General features: G+C 42.2%; 1 protein-coding gene across 12 annotated transcripts in view; it reads left to right on the forward strand.

The window, feature by feature from the left end:
* Positions 1-24,756, forward strand: part of ptprfa (protein tyrosine phosphatase receptor type Fa) — a gene marked incomplete in the record, with an annotated part of 430,527 nt that overhangs the window by 212,927 nt on the left and 192,844 nt on the right. For all 12 annotated transcript variants that reach the window (XM_055923142.1, XM_055923138.1, XM_055923140.1 and 9 more), the window contains 2 exon segments: positions 3,731-3,876; positions 7,506-7,647. In XM_055923142.1, coding sequence (XP_055779117.1) covers positions 3,731-3,876; positions 7,506-7,647 — 288 coding nt within the window.

Here is a 24,756-nt window from a genome sequence, read left to right on the forward strand (position 1 = left end):
TAAATAAAAAGATGGCTTATTTCCCGAATGCTGCATTTTGGTCTGATGATCCTTCTCTCCTCTCCTCGTCCGAGGATGAGGAGAGAGACAGCCCTTACACGTGCTCCATTCCTATTCTATTCAGAGTTTAGAAAAATGTATCAAATTGGACATGTATGAATTTGGAAGAATCCACCCACACTCAGACCCGTCCAACCTACTCAGCCTGTCAGGAGCCGCTACTGTGTTACGGTTGTGGTACACTGCATACTTTTTACTAAACGGTACGTGCTAAATAGTATGCGACGATGAGTACACAATATGTAGTTTAAGTATGTAGTATGCTATTATGGGTTTCGGATATTGCCACTGTCTTCAGCTGTATCCACTTAAAGTGAGAACAGGTGCTATGTGCTTTGAATGACTCAACTCACAGTATTGTTTCACGTGTGTGTGTGTGTGTGTGAATGCCTCTGGGTGGCCCAGCTCAGTCTCTCACATAATACCTTGTGGGATGTGTTGTATGAAGAGCAGCCACAGACCACAAACCACAGGAGAGGAACAATAATGGCAGGGACAGGAGCCTGCTATGGTATCATCTCAGGCTGTGTCCCAAATGGAAGCCTATTCCCTTTATAGTGCATTACCTTTGCGCTACACATAGGAGATAGGGTGCCCTATAGGCCCTGGTCAAAGGTTTTGCACTAAGTAGGGAAAGGGGTGGCATTTGGAACGTAAAGTCTACAGAGCGGAACATGGTCGCCATTACATCATCACAGGACAGCACAGAGCGGTGAGGAGAGCTCAACGCTCACTTAGGGTCTCTGTCAGAGTTACAGCGGTGACATAAGCGCTCAGTTTAGGAGAAACGCTGACGCCAGGAGGATCTTTTGGGGCAGGATAACAGGGAGGGATGGCGGGAGGGGAAAAAGAGAGAAAGAAGGGTGGTAATTACACTGCTGTCGGCTATGTCTCACTACTCCCTACATCTAGCGCCCACACATCACATTTTATTTACCCTCTGTGCCCCTTCCTCATCCTACAAATACTGTGGCTGTGTCATAAGTGTAACCCTATTCCCTTAATAATTCAGTACTTTTGACGAGACCCCAATGGGCTCTGATCAAAAGTAGTGCACTATTAAGGGAATATGGTGCCATTTGGGACGCTTTCTGTAAATGCACCCTAACACAGAGACACTGACATACAGTACACAGCCATTCTGCTCTCTGAAAACAGGCCAAGGGCAGGCATAGCTCTGCATAATGCATCTACCGCTAGGAGCACACACACACACACACACACACACACACAAGCTAGAGAACAATAGTCAGAATACTACACACTCATTCAAAAGAAATTGAACTAAATAAGGTTCTTGAGAGTGATGCCATTTGGGAACCATTTTAGGGTCTCTAAAGAACCATGAATGGGATGGTTCTTTGAATAACCATACAAAAATCCCAAACCAGAAATGTTTTAAGACAATACAAGACATACATTATTTCAAAAGGCCTTCTTTTGAGGGTCTAGATTTACCCTAATATATTGGCCTGAAACTCATAGTTTACAGGCCCCATCCGGCCTGCAAGTCACATTAGGAACACCTTTCTAGTATTGAGTCGCATCCTCTTTTGCCCTCAGATCAGCCTCAATTTGTCGGAGCATGGAATCTACAAGATGTCGAGCATGAAAAACCCAGTAGCGTTGCAGTTCTTGACACACTCCAATTTGTGTGCTTGCACCTACTGCCATACCCTGTTCAAAGGCCCTTAAATCTTTTGTCTTGCCCATTAACCCTCTGAATGGCACACACAATCCATTTCTCAATTGTCTCAAGGCTTTAAAAATATTTTATTTACCTGTATCCTCCCCTTCATCTACACTGATTGAAGTGGATTTAACTGGTGACATTAATAAGGGATCATTGCATTCATCTGGAGCAGATGTTCCAAATAATTTGTACATTCAGTGTAGCTGGCAAGCAAATCAAACAATATTTGGATGTAACCATTTAGCTTATCCCCTGAAAGTTAGCTTGTTAGCTAGCCGTATTGACGTGATCTGTTATTGGCTAGCTAGCCAATTTGACGAGGTCCATCAATCAATGTAGCGTAGCTATCATGTCTGTCAGCTGCAATTGTGATTATTAAACACTCTTAAAAACAATGTTGAAAAGGAGACAATGTAAGCTAACTTCTCTAGGTAGGCCTACGAAAAAAGTACATTTGGTCTACTTGCTACTATGTTTAGCCAACTGTACAACATTTCTACAAGTAGCTTGCGAAGTTAACATTAACAGTACATCGGCAAATGTGCCCTTCTGCTGCTTGACAGGCAGAGCCCACAAAGGATGGGAAATGAACTTTAACCAATCATACTTTTCAGGTATAGTTCACTTTTATTTTATATCACTCAAATATCCAATTAATGGTGGCCAATATTGAGATATTGTCAGGCTACCCTTATCTATCTGAAATTACATGATCAATTGATGTTTACTGATCATGAAAAGCATGCAGTTACGTGCTGTATAACTCTGATGATAGCGCTAAATATGTGATTTTTTCCCCCAAGGAAAAATCAGAAATGTGTAGTTCTGATTATGCTCTTTAAAATGTGATTATATTACAATCAAATTACGCAGTTGTCAATGGTTTTAGCAGAGCTGGGGGTATCCTTGTACCCCAGCAGGCAAATTGAACGCTCAACCTCCACTTAGAATGACTCCCAGGGTTGGGAACAGTACTATATGAGACTACCTTAAACATCTAAACTTGAACAACCATTTCAGTAACGGGTGAAAAAAGTCCAATTAACAGATGGCATTGTTTTGAAAAATGTATGTAATTTATATCTGAGTAGCATAAGAGTAATCAACCAATCAATGGATGTATATGCAAAAACATAGATATTGAAACAACAATACTAAAAATCAACCTGCAATAGATCATGCTGGGAAATATGATAATGACAGGCATGGTTTTGGTTGAACTCTGGTTATTAACACCAGCACTGGGATTATTTTACACCAATAGGGTTCATTTAATGCTTTACAGTGGTAATTTAACTCTTGACACTAGAATTTGTTGCCATAATACTGCACATCTGATTCAAATAACCAACTCCATTATCAAGCATTGATTATTTGAATCAGCTGTGTAGTGCTAAGGCAAAAACCAAAACGTGAAACCAGAGGGGGGCCAAGAACAGCGTTTGAGAAAACCTGTCCTAAATGACAATCTATTCCATATTTAGTGCAATACTTTTGACCAGGGCACATAGGGCTGGTTTGTTCAGGCATGACAAGGGAGAGTAGTATCTGCTAGTTTTGTATGACTATAAATGAGACTGAGACTTACAGGCACTGGAATTACGGCAACACACAATACAAGACAGGAAGGACAGTACAGCACTGGACTGTTTTAGGCTCGCAGACTTTTTTTGACTTGATTTGGCTGCAGGCAGTTTGGTATCAGATTTTGAAAACACATTGTTACTGTCTGAACATCAACTGGTAGGGGAATCAGAATACCCTGTAACCTGCCCAGAGCTGTATGCTCCTGTGTTGTTGTTGTCTTTCTCTTGCTTTTGGTATGGTCTTCATGGTCCTACTGTATGTGAAGACCTACTGTACGTATTCCTAACTTCTACCCGGTTCAGTCAGCAGATCGGCCTCCTCCCTGAGGTTTCATCCTCCTAGGGAGTTTTTTGATTGATTGACATTGGATGTCCTCTTTCTCTCTCCCAGGCATGCCCAGTTTCATCAAGTCTCCAGATGACCAGACAGGTATTTCGGGAGGCGTGGCATCCTTCGTATGCCAGGCGGTGGGCGATCCCAAGCCACGCATCACTTGGATGAAGAAGGGCAAGAAAGTCAGCTCTCAGCGCTTTGAGGTACATGGTCTACTAATGTATTTTATTTCTTTAATTTGACAAATACGATGTACAACAGATTTTTCACCAGATTTTAGCAACATAGCTAATCCTCACCCATAAATGAGAATGGATTAGCTTGCCCGTACAGAGAAGGTTGAGAAAAACTGTAGGAACCCCAAGCAGACATAGTATACCTTTCCCGAATTACATTACCAGATTCATTTTTATTCTATGGGCATACCCACATCCTTGTTTCAAAGCAGCACTCAACCACATGGAGTATGTCTGTCTCTTTCAGTTGTCAGTTGAGTGACCACCTCCCTCTCTCGATCTGTCTGCCTTTTATTCCACCAAAGAAGCACCTGGAGCAATGCGGAGGTACGCCACCCTGCTCAGACAAGATAGGTACACAGACAGGCAGGTACACAGGCAGGCAGGCAGACAGGCAGACAGGCAGTGAGACAGACAGACCAGTAGGAATGTGCACAGATCGGGCTCAACCAGTGCTCGAGTACCTGCCCGTTTGCCTTCTTATGAGAAAGGAGGGCAAAACGGGTACTATCAGCTAGTTGGAATACTTTATTTTATTTATTGTTTCTTAGATATATAAAAAAGAACGAATTAGACCTCAAACTAGCTCATTTAATTTCTCTTGAATCTTAAATTCCCCCTCCCACATTCCCCCAAGCACGCACTCACCTGACTTCTGCATGCAGTGCTCTGTGCTGTCTACGGTTTTGAACACTGGTAAACTACTTTTAATTTGGACATGTGATGTGTGTCTCTCGCTGTTATGGACAGGGAAGGGGACAAGTGTTTGCTAGTAAGAGGCAGATGTCTGCGGCAAGAAATTCAAATCAAGCGAAAATAGAAAATAGATTTTGACAGCATAGCTAACATCATTTGCTATGATCAGCTGATAGCCACACGTTTCCCGATTTCACTCATCTCGTCTCTAGTTAGTAGCCTACTAGGTGTCACTGGGACTAGCTTGCGCACAATAAGTGATGAGTGTGCTGTGGCAGAAAAGAAATAGGCCAATGCAACAAAATACAAATATAAATGTTTTGATACAGCGACAGTTTACAATACCACTTAAAAGTTTGGGTCATTTAGAAATGTACTTGTTTTTGAAAGAAAAGCTTTTTTTTGTACATTTAAAATAACATCAAATTGACCAGAAATACAGTGTAGATATTGGTAGTGTTGTAAATGACTATTGTAGCTAGAAACGACAGATTTTGTATGGAATATCTACATAGGCGTACAGAGGCCCATTATCAGCAACCATCACTCTTCTGTACGTTGTGTTAGCTAATCTAAGTTTAGCATTTTAAAAGGCTAACTGATCATTAGAAAACCCTTTTGAAATTTTTTAGCACAGCTGAAAAATGTTGTTTTGATTGAAGAAGCAATAAACCTGGCCTTCTTTAGACTACTTAAGTATCTGGAGCATCAGCATTTGTGGGTACGAGTACAGGCTCAAAATGGCCAGAAACAAAGACTTTCTTCTGAAACTCGTCAGACTATTCTTGTTCAGAGAAATTAAGGCTATTCCATATGAGAAATTGCAAAGAAACTGAAGCTCTCGTACAACGCTGTGTACTACTCCCTTCACAGAACAGCGCAAACTGGCTCTAACCAGAAAAGAAAGAGGAGTGGGAGGCCCCGGTGCACAACTGAGCAAGAGGACAAGTACATTAGAGTGTCTAGTTTATGAAACAGACAACAGACGCCTCACAAGCCCTCAACTGGCAGCTTCATTAAATAGTACCTGCAAAACACCAGTCTAAACGTCAACAGTGAAGAGGCGACTCCAGGATGCTGACCGTTTTGTTATCGTTTAATCTGTGGATTTTCCCTTTAAACAGCTGCATATTATCAAGATACCAAAGTGTCACCAACAAAAAGGTAGAATAGGCCTATAGTAAATAGCGTTAATTTTTCACATGTAAATAGCATTTTTTCAACTCGAAACAATGATCCCAATCAGTCCGCCATGACAACAAAATCATAAACAACAGAGTAGGGCTGGCTAATAAGTCCTTAGTTTTGGGGTTATGCTCATGTATAACAATTTGTTTAAATCTATACTTCTATATTTCCAACTCCTATTTTTGAAGATCAAGTGGTGTAACATTTATTGGAATGACTGGAATTCTGATAGACTTTGGTTTTTAATTGAAAGATATAATTTAATCGTATTATCATATGTAGTAGAAAGTGATGGGTTAGAAGAAGCCTACATAACCAACCCATAAAGTAAAATTTAACATCCATATATGGCCAGCTATATAAACTTCAACATTGATTTCTTCTGTAATAGATGTCCTTCAATTGGTAACATATATTTGTGTCTTCTAATGTCCCTTAAGGGGAAAGTAATATACAAGTAAAGGAATGTAATCAGGCTCGTAATTTAACAGCTGTATTCGTATTTACAGATGGCATACAAGTTTGTTATTAAGGGACATGAATGTTCACATGTTTAAGAAGCATTTCTGCCAAAAAACGCAGTTTGATTTTCAAAAAAAGTTTACGTTCAAATGGCTCTCCTGTGAAGTAGTGACACGCGACATATGCTAACTTTCCTGAAACAAGATGCCAGTCGAGGACGTGTGAGGCGTCTGTTTCTCAAACTAGACACTCTAATGTACTTGTCCTCTTTCTCAGTTGTGCACTGGGGCCTCCCACTCCTCTTTCTAGCCTGTAATCAAACCCACAAATGCTGATGCTCCAGATTCTCAACTTGTCTAAAGATGGACAGTTTTATTGTTTCTTAAAATCAGCATGACAGTTTTCAGCTGTGCTAACATAATTGCAAAAAGGTTTTCTAATGATCAATTAGCCTTTTAAAATTATAAACTTGGATTAGCTAACAGAACGTGCCTTTGGAACACAGGAGTGATGGTTGCTGATAATGGGCCTTTGTACGCATATGTAGATATTCCATTAAGAAATCTGCCTTTTCCAGCTACAATAGTCATTTACAACATTAACAACGTCTACACTGTACTTCTGATCAATTTTATGTTATTTTAATGATCAATTATAGATTTTTTTTTTCAAAAACAAGGACATTTCTAAGTGACCCCAAACTTTTGAGTGGTAGTGTATATATTATGAATTTGGAGTTATGAATATGAATAATGGGACAAAGGGAATAGCCCCTTCAGTGAAAACACAGCCTATCTGGCACTCTAGGCAGGCTCAAGTGAACACTCAAAGTGATTGAAAAATGTCAGATACTATTTGAACCTAGGTGTGCTCGACTGATACAAATCCAGTCATTGGAGTAAAGAATGTTCTGGAATGTTCTTTTCCTCTCATGTGGATGTTTGGGTCAGACACTTCCCACTGCAGTGGAAGGAAGTTTAGGAGATCCCCTCCCTTGAACTGTGACCTCTAAGTCTAAGTTCTTACCCCTATATTAGTCCCCCTGCCAGTGATCTAACAAGGAGTGTTCCCTTGGCTCAGTGGGCTCTACAGTGCTCTGGTGGTCCTGCACGTATTGATGAAATAGCGATCAAAGCGATGCCCATGCTAAGATGACTGTTTAAATCAATTTAGATTTGAATCTTAGTCACAGGACGACCATAGGTCTGATTGTAATGGCTTTTATCTCCTCTCCCCATCCGTGTGTTCAGGTGATAGAGTTTGATGACGGCTCAGGGTCCGTCCTGCGTATCCAGCCCCTGAGAACCCACAGGGACGAGGCCATCTATGAGTGCACTGCCATTAACAGTGTGGGAGAGATCAACACCAGCGCCAAACTCACCGTCCTGGAAGGTACGATACACCTTTCTCACTCCTTTTCTCTGTCTCTCTCTCGATCATTCTTTCTCTCTCTCTCTCTCTCTCTCTCTCTCTCTCTCTCTCTCTCTCTCTCTCTCTCTCTCTCTCTCTCTCTCTCTCTCTCTCTCTCTCTCTCTCTCTCTCTCTCTCTCTCTCTCTCTCTCTCTCTCTCTCTCTCTCTCTCTCTCTCTCTCTCTCTCTCTCTCTCTCTCTCTCTCTCTCTCTCTCTCTCTCTCTCTCTCTCTCTCTCTCTCTCTCTCTCTCTCTCTCTCTCCTCGTCTATTCCCGCCACAATGGGTTTCTCTGTCTTGATCAGCGTGGCTCAATATGTCCACACAGATTCCAACCATGTCGGGATGTCTGCACCACTGATCAGAGTGGAGAGGGCGTTTTATGTCCTGCTACTTTTGGTAGCCTGCTTGGTTGATGAAATAGAAACAATACATCAGTTTGTGATTTGCCCGTAGCTGTTAGATGTACTGATTAGAGATGTGTCTTGACATCTCTATTCTATTACACTTTCCGACCATGGATCTACAATCTGACTGCAGGAATTGTTTTTGTTCTGAAGCTTATAGCTACTGTAGATGGGTCTGTGTGAAATTCGTTTTTTTCTCTCCTGCCAGTGGAAACAACAATTATTTTATCCACACTCAAATTGATAGAGAAATATTTGCAAACATATGGCCGGCTGGCAGGGTTTTTCCAAATCACCTAGGAACACATTATCTGGACTAGGAGACGATATTGTAGATACCGTCAGGCTGACCGGCTTCCTTCCTGGCTTGCTCAGCAAACATAGCCGGAAAACCCCCAAGACTTCAGTCTATGTCCCAAACGGCACCCTATTTCCTGTGTAGTGCTCTGCTTTTGGCCAGTACCCATAGGGCTCTTGTCAAAAGTAGTGCACTATGGAATTGGGTGTCATTTGGGACGCATTCTCAGAACTACCAAAGGTCTTGTTAGGCGTGTGGCTGGGTGCAGAGGTAATTGGTGTTAACCGGGATCGGTATAAGCTGATCTAGGATCAGGTTAATGGCAGAATTACCATCAGTCGGATGTAAATGTATACAGATAGATAGAGAGAGGAGCCAGATAGGGGGGCTTTGTAGCATGTACTAGACTGGTGTCTGATCAGTCTTAATCTGTGTTTCAATTGGCACCATATCCCCTATATAGTGCACTACTTTTGACTGGGGCTCAGGACTCTGATCAAAAGTAGTGCACTACATAGGGTAGGGCACCATTTGGGACAGATACATTGGGCAGCCATAGGGCTCTGGACAAAAGTAAGGCACTATGTACGGAGTAGGGTGTCATTTGGGAAGCAACCCTAGTCTGTCTGTGTTGAACAATAGTGCTGCTCCGGCCACTATGATTGGCAGACATGCTGTCTGAGTAGTGTGAAGACATCCTCCTGGTGTATCGAGTGTGATGTGTTCAGGAGAAGGACATAGCTGATGGTTGACTGTAGGCTGACTCATGGAAAAAAGGATTGTGCTTGGGTCACGTTGCTTCCACTCACACGTTACTGTACAGCAACATGTGAAGGATTGGGATCAGGAGGATGCCGGAAAGAAAGCTTTGATGTTTTAGACAGAACTCCTGTTTGTTCCCTGAGGTTGAGCCGAGACAGGGAGTGGAGATGGTGGAGGAGAGAAGGAGAGCGGTGAGAGTAAAGGATGGTGGGAGGAGAGAAGATAGGTGAGCGTAATGGATGAGTGGAGGAGATGAGACAGATGGCATGGCCTATTGGGGGCGTGGCTTTCAGATAGATATTTTTGGCCACCCATGAGTTCTTATTCATTCTTATTCATCATGTTAAGTTTGTACACTGCAAATTTCATTGTTCCTGCAATATTTGTGCACATTAGATTTGTCTTTACAGATATTATTTAAATATTACGACAAATTGGTAACTCTCCCAATATTGGGACATGCATAGGGTAAAGGTCAATTTATTTGGTTTTTCCAAAATTCATGAAGTTTTAAATGTTCAACAAGTTCAAATTAAATCCATCATTAAGTAAAAATTTCAAATAATAAACAATTCAAACAATAAGTACTCAATTCAAATCAGGGAAACCAAATGGTAGTACTCTCCTGTGGCCTGTTTGCTCCATGTGAAGGTCTGATCTGGTCCCTCCTCCATGCCTCTTCTGGTGGTCTGGTGCTAGGGCTGGTGCTGGAATCTGGTATCTGAATTGGTGCTGGATCTGCAGAAGGGATGAAAGACAACCTGAGGAGCAAGCAGACCCACAAGGGAGCTCCAGACCCGAAGGTCAGTGATGGCACTCCCATGTGGTCCGCTCGCTCCAGGTTAATATCTGTTGGTCCATCCTCTGCACCTCTTCTGGTGCTGTGACTGGGTCTGGTGCTGGAACTGGGACTGATGTTGGATCTGTAGAGCGAAGGAAGGACAACCTGAGGAGTGAACAGACACACCTGGAAACACAAGAACTGGAGATCAGTGATGGTACTCCCCTGTGACCTGCTTGCAGTGGGAGGGCTGCAGGCCAGTGGTAGAGGGGAGTAAGGCTCGCCTCTGCAGAACTACTCGCCTCAAGGTCTGCAGTGCGTCCCCTCCTCCTCAAGCAGCTGGTCCGGTTCTGGATGCTGAGGGGTTCTGGGTGGTCCGTGGAATGGGGAGTCAGGTCGGCCGCGGTCTAGCCACTGTTACCCTTCCATCTTCCCCAGTCCTTCAGCCATTCCTGACCTTTTCCACTGGACCAGAAAGGCAGCACCAGCTGGGGTCAAGCCACTGTTACTGCCTCCTGGTCCGTGTGTATGTGTGTGTGTGTATTTGTGTGTGCCACAGAGCCGCAGACTTAGAAAAAATCTTCACAGGCTCCTCTGTCTCCCTCCACAGAATGGAGAGGCAATGTTTTCATCTGGAGAGAAGAGGATTCAGAGAGGGGGAGAGAGTAAGAGAAGAAGACAGAGTAAGCAGAGAGCCTGAGAGGGAAAGAGAGAGCGAGACAAGGAAAGAGAGGTAGAGGTAGGGATTGAGATGGAGAGAAAGAGAGAGATAATGAGAGAGAGAGAGAGAGAGAGAAACAGAAACAGCAAGAGTCTGCATATAGCCAGACACTGTGGGTAATGAGAGCCAGGCATTCGTCATGAAGTGCACACTGGGAGAAAGGCTGAAGCCTGAAGGAGAGACAGAAACCGAGAGATAGTCAACACTAAGATATGGTGAGAGGGTTAAACATAGAGGAGGAAGAGTTTCCTCATTTGTGGCGTATTTATGGCATTCCTCAGTCCTCATCCGCATTCCCCAGCACACCACTATTGCTAATGTTCTGAAATGGATCATTATTGTTAATTGACATTGATGCCTAAGGGATATTGTATAATGATGATGATGCCCTAGGGATATTGTATATTGCATATTGATGGGGATGCCTGAGGGATATTGGATATCGTATATTGATGGTGATGCCTAAGTAATTACATTCCAGTCCATAGCACAAGAAATGCTGCACTATACTGTCGCTATCTGTGTGTTATGTGGTTGGTGTTGCTGCTACTGATTCTGGTGTTGCGTTCTTTGTCACTGTCTCATCTTGTCCCATGTTGGTGTTAATTTGGTATCTGGCACTCCAGGCTGACTCAAGCAAACTCGCAAAGTATTTGAGAGATTCAAATATCCAGTGTTCCTGAGCAGGTGTGGGTTGTTGCTGTGTTCAGTGGTGTGAACATCAGATTATTAGCTGACTCAACAGGCCAGAGTGATCTCCGTCCCTCTAGTAACACAGCCTCGGCCTCTCTAACACATGTCAGATTAAGCCAAAGAGTGGAGGAATGATATTACTGTGGCAGGCCAGCGCGTGTCACCGCTGCCCTCACACTATCATGGAGATGAGACCGGGGCCCCACACAGTCGAATTCCCGTGGTCAGGCCTGGCTTTATCACTCTGTGCAGGAACATCATAGTACAGAGCAGCTGGAATAAGGACGTCACTGACTGCTGATGGCTAGCTGTGATCATAGCTATGCTGGTCTGAGTCCCAAATCAAGTTTTCAAGTATAAAATGGCACCCGATTCACTATATAGTGTACGACTTTTGACCAGGGCACACTGTGCTCATAGAGCTCATACGCCCAAAAGGGTTTTGGTCAAATGTAATGCGCTGTATAGGGAAAGGAGTGCCATTTGGGATGCTGTGCTAGTCTCTGCTGTTAACTGGTGTTCCTCGACCATCAACAAACAGTCCCCACATCAGGGACAGCAGGGCTGTGTTGTGCCAAGAGGCTTCCTTTACTCTGGTTAGTAAAGAGTGAATCTGGAAGGTCCCAATCACAATAATACTGTTTGTCTGCTGGTTGAAGTAAGCTGCATTAGAGATACAGTGGTACCTCCATTTTGGGAAGTAGTGACGCTGCTGGGAACTCTATCGTGCTGTATTTTTTCATCATTGACTGTATGAAACAGTTCACACGAGAGAGTTTTCTACTGTACGTTGTAACTCCAGCATCCTCCCAATCATTTTTCATACAGTCCTACAAACAAGCTGACCGTGATTCTGTTTTAAACCATGTACTGTATGGTTATACTGTTATACTAACACTCTGATGCTAAAATATCTTACACACACAAGGGTTTGTTTATTTCAAGATCAGGATCAAACTTGATCTTGGACTCATAATTCCAGCATGTAATTGTCTGGGGCAGACTGGGGTGTCATGGACAGCCCAGACCAGGCCTGATTGGTTCCTATTAAATGGTTCCTGGTTCCTGCAGTGAAAACTGGTCCAGAGGAAGAATTAAAACAATTTTTAAAGGGCCTGATTACACAGAGTTAGAACTCAGGCTCCTCTTCTCCCTCTCCACTCATACTGCTGTTAGAGAGACTGGCTAGGGTGCCCATACGGAAAAGTAGTATATGGCCTTATATATCAAAGAACATGACCTACTGTATATTTTAAAACATATGATCATATATTTAAAACCCATACTGTATATAAACGTGAAATACATTTTTAAATATATGATCATATATTTCAATAACATACAGTACCAGTCAAAAGTTGGGACACAACAACTCATTCAAGGGTTTTACTTTGTTTTGTATTATTTTCTACATTGTAGGATAATAGTGAAGACATCAAAACTATGAAATAACACATATGGAATCTTATATTAACCAAATAATGAGTTAAACAAATCAAAATATATTATATTTGAGATTCTTCAAAGTAGCCACCCTTTGCCTTGATGATAGCTTTGCACACTCTTGGCATTCTCTCAACCAGCATCACCTGGAATGCTTTTCCAACAGTCTTGAAGGAGTTCCCACATATGCAGAGCACTTGTAGACTGCTTTTGCCTCACTCTGCGGTCCCACTCATCCCAAACCATCTCAATTGGGTTGAGGTTGGGTGATTGTGGAGGCCAGGTCATCTGATGCAGCACTCCATCACTCTCCTTCTTGGTCAAATAGCCCTTACACAGCCTGAAGGTGTGTTGATGTCATTGTCCTGTTGAAAAACAAATGATAACCCCACTAAGCGCAATCCAGGGGATGGCGTATCGCTGCAGAATTCTGTGGTAGCCATGCTGATTAAATGTGCCTTGAATTCTAAATAAATCACTGACAGTGGCACCAGCAAAGTACCCCCACACCATCTCACCTCCTCCTCCATGCTTCACGGTGGGAACCACACATGCAGAGATCATCCATTCACCTACTCTGCGTCTCACAAAGACACAGCGGTTAGAACCAAAAATGTGGACTCATCAGGCAAATTTCCACCTGTTTAATGTCCACCTGTTTAATGTTTCTTGGCCCAAGCAAGTCTCTTCTTATTATTGGTGTCCTTTAGTAGTGGTTTCTTTGCAGCAATTCGACCATGAAGGCCTAATTCAAGCAGTCTCCTCTGAACAGTTGATGTTGAGATGTTTCTGTTACTTGAACTTTGTGAAGCATTCATTTGTGCTGCGATTTCTGAGGCTGGGGATTCTAATGAACTTATCCTCTGCAGCAGAAGAAACTCTGGGTCTTCCTTGTCCTGTGGCGGTCCCCATGAGAGCCAGTTTCATCATAGCGCTTGATGGTTTTTGCGACTGCACTTGAAGAAACTTTCAAACTTCTTGATATTTTCCAGATTGATTGACCTTCATGTCTTAAAGTAATGATGGACTGTCATTTCTCTTATCGTATTTGAGCTGTTCTTGCCATAATATGAACTATCTTCTGTATACACCTCTACCTTGTCACAACACAGCTGATTGGCTCAAAATTACACAAATTAACTTTTGACAAACTTTTAAAATGCATTCCAGGAAGCTGGTTGAGAAAATGCCAAGAGTGTGCAAAGCTGTGATTAATGCCAATGGTGGCTAGTTTGAACAATCTCAAATATGAAATATATTTTGATTTGTTTGAGACATAATACATGATTCCACATGTGTCATTTCATAATTTGATGTCTTCACTATTTTTCTAAAATGTAGAAAATAGTAAAAATAAAGAAAAACCCTTAAATGAGTAGGTGTTATAAAACTTTTGACTGGTACTGCACTTTAAATGAAGATTCTACATTACTATTGAAATTATTGCATGACAATACAAGTCAGCCATTGCGAGTGTACCCATGAGTTTACAAGTCAAATTACCAGGGTTAGAGGTTCCTAGCCCATTATGTTAATTATTTGATACAACACCTTGCTTGTTTCAGCAATGGGCAACAAAGTTTAGTCATGTTGTTAAGAGTCCATGTTATCACAAAAACAGACTCAACCGCACGAATGCCTGGCCGTCCCGTCTTCAGTCAGCTTTTTGTTCTCCCCTTCCCAGAAAATATGACGGTTATTTTATTTTCTTGACATTCTTCATCCATAACCGTCAGTTACACAGTTATACGGTAATTGTGCCAGTCCTACAATCACAGTAAGGTAATTCATTGTTACCCAGAAATGATTTGATATTGAGGTAAGAACGGCTACATTGTACCTTTAAAGACGGTTGATGCAGTTTTGGTGCCATTACTAGGAATTATTATTTCAACACTGAATACTGCTTCCTCAAATAACTTTTCCCATGGGACTGAATCTATTTATCAAATGTTTTTCATAAAAATTGGCTCTTTGATAAAGGTAGGCCTCTGAGAGAATATTGAATATAAATTGAATCCGAAATAGAATTTGAAAGTATTTTTGCGGGGGTTATGTATAATGTCAGTTAATGAATGACACATCTGAGTCACTGAATTGAACCAAGCTCACCAGTTTCCAGGTCCTTCTTGTGGAAGACAGTCTTTGTAAAACAGAGAAGTTTGGGTGGGTGGATTGGTCCATCAACTATAGGGGTGGGCATGGTACATAGACATCCAAGTAGGGCTGCTCCCCTATATGATATAGTTGGAATCGCCCATATTTTAGGAGAGGCCAGAGGTTATACAAATGAAAAAGAAAGTCGAACACTCATCTCTCTTTGTTGTGGGTTTATTTGACAAACATTTAATCTAAAGAGACATCTTCCATCATGCAGGCTTTATTTCTTTACTTGGTACATAGATCATAGGTTACCCAGACCAAATGTTGAACCAATCAAAACTCAGTGTTTGACTGATCTCTGTAGGTGTTATCATGGGCTTTGTCCTAAATGGCAGCCTATTCCCTATGTAGTACACTACCGTATAAAGCACACTAATGAGGGAATAGGGTGCCATTTGAGACGCAGATAATGATCTGTATTATTAATATTGTTATTTTTTAACACTATTTATGATTTGTAGTACACTGAACTAAAATATAAACACAACGTGCAGCAGTTTTAAAGATTTTACTGCATTACAGTTCATATAAGGAAATCAGTCAATTTAAATTAATGCAATAGGCCCTAATTTATGGATTTCATATGACTGGAAATACAGATATGCATCTGTTGGTCACAGATACCTTAATAAAGGTAGGGGTGTGGATCAGAAAACCAGTCAGTATCTGGTGAGTCCACCATTTGCCTCATGCAGCGTGACACATCTCCTTCACATAGAGTTGATCAGGCTGTTGATTGTGGCCTGTGGAATATTCTCCCACTCCTCTTCAATGGCTGGCCAAAGTTGATGCATATTGTTAGGAACTGGAATACGCTGTCGGACACATCGATCCAGAGCATACCAAACAGGCTCAATGGGTGACATGTCTGGTGCGTATGCAGGACTTGGAAGAACAGGGACATTTTCAGCTTCCAGGAATTGTGTACAGATCCTTGCAACATGGGGCTCGTGTGTTATCATGCTGAAACATGAGGCGATGAATGACAAGACAATGGGCCTTAGGATCTTGTCACGGTATCTCTGTACATTCATATTGCCATCATTGTCCGTAGCTTACGCCTGCCCATAACATAACCATGGGGCACTCTGTTCACAACGTTGACATCAGCAAACCGCTCGCCCACACAACGCTATGCACACTGTCTGCAATCTTCCCGGTACAGTTGAAAACGGGATTCATTCGTAAAGAGCACACTTCTCCAGCGTGCCAGATGCCATTGAAGGTGAGCATTTACCCACTGAAGTTGGTTACAGTCAGATCAAGACCCTGGTGAGGACGAAAAACACGCAGATGAGCTTCCCATAGACGATTTCTAACAGTTTGTGCAGAAATTAGAGGAAAAATTACAACTTCACTATTTCATAAAATAAATCATCCCTGTTGTGTGATTGTAATTAAATTAGATTTCGCACACCAGCTGTTATTGACAAATAGACACAGACCACCACCCCTTGTCGTACCAGAGGTAGCAGTTCTGTCTTGCCGGTGCACGGAAACCCAGACAACTCTATATTATCCATGTCGTCGTTAAGCCACGACTCGGTGAAACATAAGATATTACAGCTTTTATTGTGCCGTTGGTAGGATAGTCTCGAACGTAGCTCATGCAGTTTATTCTCCAATGATTGCACGTTGGCCACTAGGATGGATGGTAGATGCGTGTTAACCTCTCGTCAACAAATTCTCACAAGGCACCGGGAACTGCGTCCCCTGTATTGGCGTCTCTTCTTCACGTGAATGACGGGGATTTGGGCCTGATGCTGTATTTTTTTGTAACATTGTTCCCTGGGGTTATTCCGAATATGGAGGTGCATGGATTGGGGTCAATTGTTTGAACGCAGACACTGGATAAAGTATTGAAAATGCCGGACCAAAAACTGGTATCCTGCTTCTTGAAAGATGCAGATGGTGTGATCTGTATTATTTATGAAGCAAAGCCCAGTGGTTTGTCCTCGGCCCATATGGCTAAGCACTGATCCAAAATTACTTCTGTCGTCTTCACTTTGTTTTCTCTCTGTCTTCGCTATTACCTGGAGACGTGCCCAGTGAGAGGATAGGAGGAGGAGTGGGAAGGGAGGGAGGTGAGAGGAAGGGGGGGTTATCGACAGAGGTTGTCAGGAGAAAAAAAAGATGGGGAACGATGGAGGAGGGGATGGGGGAAAGAGTCTGAGGAAAGAAGCAAGGGCAGAGAGGGAGCGAGAGGGATCCAGGTAGGAGGGAGGGAGGAGAGGGAGATAGAGAGACCGAGGGAGTGGCAGTGGAGGGTCCCTTAGGACTGTCTAGTGATGGAGGTAATAAATTACTACAGCATACACACACAAAAATGAGGGTTCCTCAAGAGTTCTTTGGGAAGAGCAATGGTTCTATGTGGAACTACAATGAGTTAAATAACCATATTGGGTCTTCAATGGTTATTTACAGTTCACAAAAGGGTTCTTTGCTCTTTTGGTCATAATTAAAATGTAGGGGAGGCGGCTCATTAAAATATTTTGGGGCGTGGTTTACGCACAGCTCTTTTTGTGCAAACATGATTGGGAGTGTCATTCCAGTTTATCTAATGTTTTATGCTACAATGCATTAAATATGAATGGCAAATACTGGTGTCTTGCAGTGATGGGATATTTGGCTCTTTTTACTGACTCTGCTCTGTTCTACTTGCCCAGTCAAAATAATAAATCATTCTACTCATTTACAGTAGAGTTGGAAGTTTACATAAACCTTAGCCAAATACATTTAAACTGATTTAATCCTAGTAAAAAGTGCCTGTTTTATATCAGATAGGATCACCACTTTATTTTAAAAATGTGAAATGTCAAAATAATAATAGAGAGAATGATTTATTTCAGCTTTTATTTATTTCATCACATTCCCAGTGGGTCAGAAGTTTACATACACTCAATTAGTATTTGGTAGACAGAGCTGGTGTAACTGAGACAGGTTTGTAGGCGTCCTTGCTCGCACACACTTTTTCAGTTCTGCCTACAAATTTTCTATAGGATGAGGTCAGGGCTTTGTGATGGCCACTCCAATACCTTGACTTTGTTGTCCTTAAGCCATTTTGCCACAACTTTGGAAGTATGCTTGGGGTCATTGTCAAGTTGGAAGACCCATTTGCGACCAAGCTTTAACTTCCTGACTGATGTCTTGAGATGTTGCTTCAATATTTCCACATAATTTTCCTCCCTCGTGATGCCATCTATTTTGTGATGTGCACCAGTCCCTCCTGCAGCAAAGCACCCCTACACATGATGCTGCCACCCCTGTGCTTTACGGTTGGGATGGTGTTCTTCAGCTTGCAAGCTTCCCCCTTTTTCCTCCAAACATAACAATGGTCATTATGACCAAACAATTCTATTTTTGTTTCATCAGACCAGAGGACATTTCTCCAAAAAGTACAATCTTTGTCCCCATGTGCAGTTGCAAACCGTAGTCTGGATTTTTTATGGCGGTTTTGGAGCAGTGTCTTCTTCCTTGCTGAGTGGCTTTTCAGGTTATGTCGATACAGGACTCGTTTTACTGTGGATATAGATACTTTTGTACCTGTTTCTTCCAGCATCTTCACAAGGTCCTTTGCTGTTGTTCTGGGATTAATTTGCACTTTTCACACCAAAGTACGTTCATCTCTAGGAGACAGAACGCGTCTCCTTCCTGAGCGGTATGACGGCTGCGTGGTCCCATGGTGTTTTTACTCTCGTACTATTGTTTGTACAACTGAACGTGGTACCTTCAGGCATTTCGAAATTGCTCCCGAGGATGAACCAGACTTGTGGAGGTCGACATTTTTTGGTTGATTTCTTTTGATTTTCCCATGATGTCAAGCAAAGAGGCACTGAGTTTTAAGGTAGGCCTTGAAATACATCCACAGGTACACCTCCGATTGACTCAAATTATGTCAATTAGCCTATCAGAAGCTTCTAAAGCTTCTAAAGCCATGACATCTTTCAAATATATTTTGTCCCTCCACACCAAACACGATCACGACACGCAGGTAAAATATAAAAACAAACGCTGAACCAATTATATTAATTTGGGGACAGGTTGAAAAGCATTAAACATTTATGGCAATTTAGCTAGCTAGCTTGCACTGGCTAGCTAATTTGTCCTGGGATAATATTGAGTTGTTATTTTTCCTGAAATGCACAAGGTCCTCTACTCCGCCAATTAATCCACACATTAAACGGTCAACCGAATCGTTTCTAGTCATCTCTCCTCCTTCCAGGCTTTTGCCCACCTTGAATTTATATAGCGATTGGCATCTTTCATAAATTAGGTGCATTACTGCCACTGACCTCATTTGTCTTTCAGTCACCCATGTGGGTATAACCAATGAGGAGATGGCACGTGGGCACCTGCTTCTATAATCCAATGAGGAGATGGGAGAGACAGGACTTGCAGCGCGATCTGCGTCACTAATAGAACTGACTTCTATTTTAGCCCTTGGCAACGCAGATGCTCGTTGGCGTGCGCGAGCAGTGTGGGTGCATTAATTGAAAAACATGTATGTCTAAATGTATTTTGCAATGCTCGCACACGTGACGCGAGCGGTGTAGTCAGCCTGTAAGGGTGTTAACCCCGGGCTCCTTGCTAAATTCCCAATCTGGCTCTCATACCATCAAGGTCACCTAATCATCCCTAGTTTACAATTGGCTCATTCATCCCCCCTCCTCTCACCTGCAACTTTTCCCCAGGTCATTGCTATATTTGAGAATGTTTCTCAGTCAACTTACCTGGTAAAATAAGGGTTAAAAATATATATATATGAAGGGCTTATTGGAGCTGTCATTTGTGACTGAGACTTGTTAGTGTGTGCTTTAAACAATGTACATTTGTTGATTGCTAGGCATACAAATAAGAGTATTTATTGCTACATTTTAAATGAGGACCAGTTGTGGCCGCAACCAGGCTAGATTGTGAACGACTCTTGGCAGAATGCATTTCTTGACTGCTGTGATGGTGATAATTAGCCTGATGACACTAAATTATTCCGCTGCTCTGCCGTTTGCTACATACTTCTCATTGCTGAGGAGAAACTAACGTCCGTGGCATGGCTTAGCGTTTGGCCAGAGCAAGGTGTCTGGGTTGCTGGGCAAGGTGATAAGCACAGTTGTTCACGAACTGCAGTGCCCAAACAATTTGTTCTCAAGTTCGAGTTTGTTAAGCAGCTGTTGTGTATGTTTTGGTTCTAAAGCTGTGTCCATAACATTCAATGATCAAGTATTTGCTGTCATTCTTGCACCATGCGATCAATTATCAATTCTAAACATGTATGTTTCTTCTCTATTCTCATTATCTATTTTCCTGCGTGCATATGACAGAGCAGGTCTATTGGGCCGCTGACTGAGCCGGATGGGCATTTATTAATTACTGCTGTATGACTTATTGCAACCAGCACTACGAGGTCAAACGAATGACAAAAATAAACGAGTCACTCAGAAAAATCAATCATGCCTCCCGAGCCAGCAAAAATACTTGTTCAAATGTAACGAATCGTTCGCAAACTGCACATCACTATTGTCTTGTGAAAGACTCACATATGGCCTTGTGTCAATTGAGAATGGTTGACTAAATCAGTCAGTGGTTCTCAATTCTCTCTTCAAAACCCCCAGCTGTTCTAGGTAGCTCACTTGACTCAACTTGGCAATTAACACAATTAGACCTATGGAATTTTAACTATATAATATGGCTGACCAGAATTTAAAAAAAAACAGTGGGATTCTTCAAAAGGATCTGCAAAGTACCTTTCAGATTGAGAACGTTTATTTATAGAACCATTCTCCATAAAGGTTCTATAAAGAACCATAAAAAAAGGTTCTATAGTATATAACTCTTTTTTGGTGGTATATAGAACCTTTTTTTAATGGTACTTTATAAACCTTAGGAAAGTAAAATTTTATAGAACCACACAGGTTCCATTTAGAACCTTATGAGCATGGTTCTTATTGAACCTTTAAAAATCAACCCAAGCTATCTCAGCTTTTCCCAAACTCAGTCCCTGAGACGCAAAGGGGTGCACGTGTAGTTTTTTCTCTCTAGCACTACACAGCTGATTCAAATGTTCAAAGCTTTGTGATTAGTTGATTATTTGAATCAGCTCTGTAGTGCTAGGGCAAAAACCAAAACATGCAATAAACTTTCCTCGTAATATTTAGAAAAAACATGTGTGTGTCTAATTAAATATGAATGATGAGCAGTGTTAAACAGTCATGTCACTCCCTACCACTCTACTCCAGGAAGTTTATGATCCCACAGCAAATCACCTGGATAGTCTCCACTGCAGTGACCGGCCACAATGAGACAGGTGACGGCCACAATGAGACAGGTGACGGCCACAATGAGACAGGTGACGGGCACACTGAGACAGGATTCCCTTTATAGTGCACTACATTTTACCAAGGACCATAGGGTGCTATTGGTCCTGGTCAAAAGTAGTGCACTATATAGGGAATAGTGTGCCATTTGAGCTGCAAGCTGAGATGGGGTTCTGGTAAGGTGCTCCCTACTCACTCCTCCAACAGACACATCAATTACTACCCATCATATTTCAATATGAAGATTAGAATTGGATTGCTCTTATCGTGAATTATTTGAATGGCTGAAAAATATTTGGCCTGCTGTAGATGTAGTGCCATTTAAATGGCTTTTGGTTAATGGATTGAACATTCCAAACCTGTCCTGTACTCACATTACAATGCCTCAGGGACAATATGGCAACGATTTTGTTAACCGTTGCTTTGGACAAAATAAAGATGTCAATATTTGTGTAATGCTTTTTTGTATAAAAGATAATAAATTACAGCTCAATTTGAATCAATTCTGAATTTGCGATTAATCACAGCAAATCCTGTGATTAACTATATATCTTTTTTTACATTTTGTTTGACAGACCTAATCAAAATGTCTCACCAATGGGCCTGTCCTCAGATTTTTAGCTGGTGGAGTTTATTTTTGTTTTTGTGTAGGGTCTTGTATAAGCACAGAGGCAGACAATGAGGAAAGAGGGTGGGAGAGAGGGATGTGAGCAGGACATAAGGAGTGGTGGATAAAGAGGACATACAGAGAGGGAGAGAGAGCGAAAGAGGTAGTGAGGGAGAGAGAGAAGGGATAATAGTGGTAGAGCGACCCAGGGAAGGTGTGTGTTTGTGTATTAACCCAATGTTAGCGGGTCTGATGGGCTTTTTATTTCCTATTTTAAAACAACAACACAGCCATAACAATTCACGGCAAAAAAATGTAATACCTAGATGGTGACTTATGTCAATTACAAGCAATATAGGCAGCATACATGGTTAATATTTGCCATTTACCTCTGCTAGATCACATTTATCAATAAAAGCGCTATTTGTTTTTGAAAATTATAATCAAGACATGGGTGGAATAAATCATGTTTATCTTGAACAAATATAAATGAAACAAGGTTTTCATTACTATTGACGTTTATTGCTTTGACCTGAACAAATTGGAAGGACACATTTTACATACAGCATTTTATGGAAATGATAAATGAGCCCCATTGAACAGAAATTAAGGCCGGTCCAAACACCACAGAGTTTTACTGTGTGTGTGTTACAAATGTATTTCTTGCACTTGATGCATCTGTACTGTATCTTCCTGTCCTTGGGTCGACACACATTGCAGCTCTTCTCCTTGTTGCCTCCGGCTGCAATCTAGAATGATGAAAACACTTAGTTCAGCAATTTTACTGACATCTCACTCACTCACTCATATATATATATATAGTCACAGCAGGCCAAGGTAGGAGAGTCAGACACACACATGCAACAACATCACTCACACTTACTTCTGATATTGGAGTTGTTGGTTCTGTGGTTCGGGCAGATGGGGCATCTTCCTCCTGAATCCTCCTCACCATGGCTGCAGAAGCTGGAGTCCTTGACATATGTTGAAGCCCAGATCTTCATTCCATATTTATATTTTTAGACGGTATGTACTGCCTGAAGGGGCAGAGGCCCCTAAATGGCATGAGCTGCTCATCAACAGTAATGTTGTGTCCAGGGTTATAAAACAGGTGAAGGTGGTCCACCCACTTGTCCCACACTGACCTGATTGCAGCTAGCTTGTCTCTCTGCCACCGAGCTGGTCGGTGTCTCGGTTATCGAAGCGGATAATCCTGGAATTAATGTGGAAATCTTCCAGAAACATTGTTGCACGGAAAAGTTCTCTGCCAGTTTCTGCATCCCACAGGGATTCTGTGGATTCCCCATTGGATCTGAAAACACCAGCAAGGTTAAGAACTCCAAATAAAGCATGGAACTGAGTTTGGTCCATCTCCTTCCATCTCTCTCCAAAAACACGCCTCCTCTCCAAATTAGCGGAGTCCAGAATGATTTTCTGGATGGTGTCTGGGATGTTGAAAAGAAGACATTTTATGTCCTGCACATGAGTAACCATCGTCCTCGTCGGTCCTGGCTGCATCCTTATCACATTGGCAGCCAATGCAGGGTGGCTCATTCCTTTGGCAAGAAGACCATTTCATTATTTAATTTTTTTACATCCATATCTCTTTTCCTGCAGGCTGCTGTTGAGCTGGTTGCTGACGGCTGGTCCTGGGGCTGGCTGCTGACGGGCTGGTCCTGGGTCTGGCTGAGGGTCAATCTCATCCTCTTCAGACTCCGTATTGACAGAGACATGATCCTCATTTTTCTTTTAGTAAACATTGAAAATGGGTTCCACAGTCCCGAACACCACACAAGGGGAAAACAGGTTTCTCCAGCATAGCTACCCATAACATCAACACGCTAATGATGGAGGAGAGTGAGGCCGGCACTATGCCGTTATACGCTAGCTAGCATCCAGGATCTCATCGACCACCTCATCTGCATGCTCAAACAAACACCAGATAGCTAACCAGTCCAAACCGGCTGATTTGAGATTTGTCCTCTCTATCACATGCACGCACGCACGCACGCACGCACGCAGGCACATACGTACGCACACACACACACACACACACACACACACACACACACACACACACACACACACACACACACACACACACACACACACACACACACACACACACACACACACACACACACACACACACACCAGGCTGAACTTGGCAGAGTTAGTCTCTATCCATCAGCAGCACGTCAAGAGTCGACACAAGTGATTGTCCCGTCCATGTCTCTAAGGGTTCAGGAGAGCTCTGTACATGCAAACACTGCAAACTCTCTTTTTAAAGGTGAAGTGTTGCTCTGGGAGACACTTTAAACTCAATATGCATATGCTCTTGTACTTGAGACCAGACACTTATGTTATTTACACTACATAAACTTCCATCATTGGTGTGTGTCCCATATGGCACCGTATCTGGTCAAAAGTAGTACTCTATAAAGGGAATTGGCTGCTATTTGAGACGCAGATTGTTTTTGCTGTTGATGTCCTTCTGAAAAATCTCTTCTGTGTGTATTCTGAAATGCCACTTTGCAGGCCTGCACTTGAATGTATTGGATATATAGTTTGTCAATTTGGCTCTAAGAGAATATCTAAAATAACACCAGCAAAATGTCTGTTTGCCTTGGCCATGATATTGTGTGCGGATGGCTTTTGATGTCACTGTGACCTTGATCAGTGTGTATGATGGTTACTATCGGGGTGGCAGGGAAGGGGAACAGCTATGAGAGTAGGAAACATTACTCCAGCTGTGCGTGGGGGGGGTTTTCTCGAAGAGTTCAAAACACACTATTGCGCAAGCAGTCAAATTGTAAACATATTTGTTATTCCAATGCCTCTGGCAGAATATGACATTGGATCGCATGATGATTTGCAGGAAAATGAGTGTGTAAGAAAACATCAGA

The sequence above is a fragment of the Salvelinus fontinalis genome, chromosome 5, assembly GCF_029448725.1.
Source record: "Salvelinus fontinalis isolate EN_2023a chromosome 5, ASM2944872v1, whole genome shotgun sequence".
Taxonomy (NCBI): domain Eukaryota; kingdom Metazoa; phylum Chordata; class Actinopteri; order Salmoniformes; family Salmonidae; genus Salvelinus; species Salvelinus fontinalis.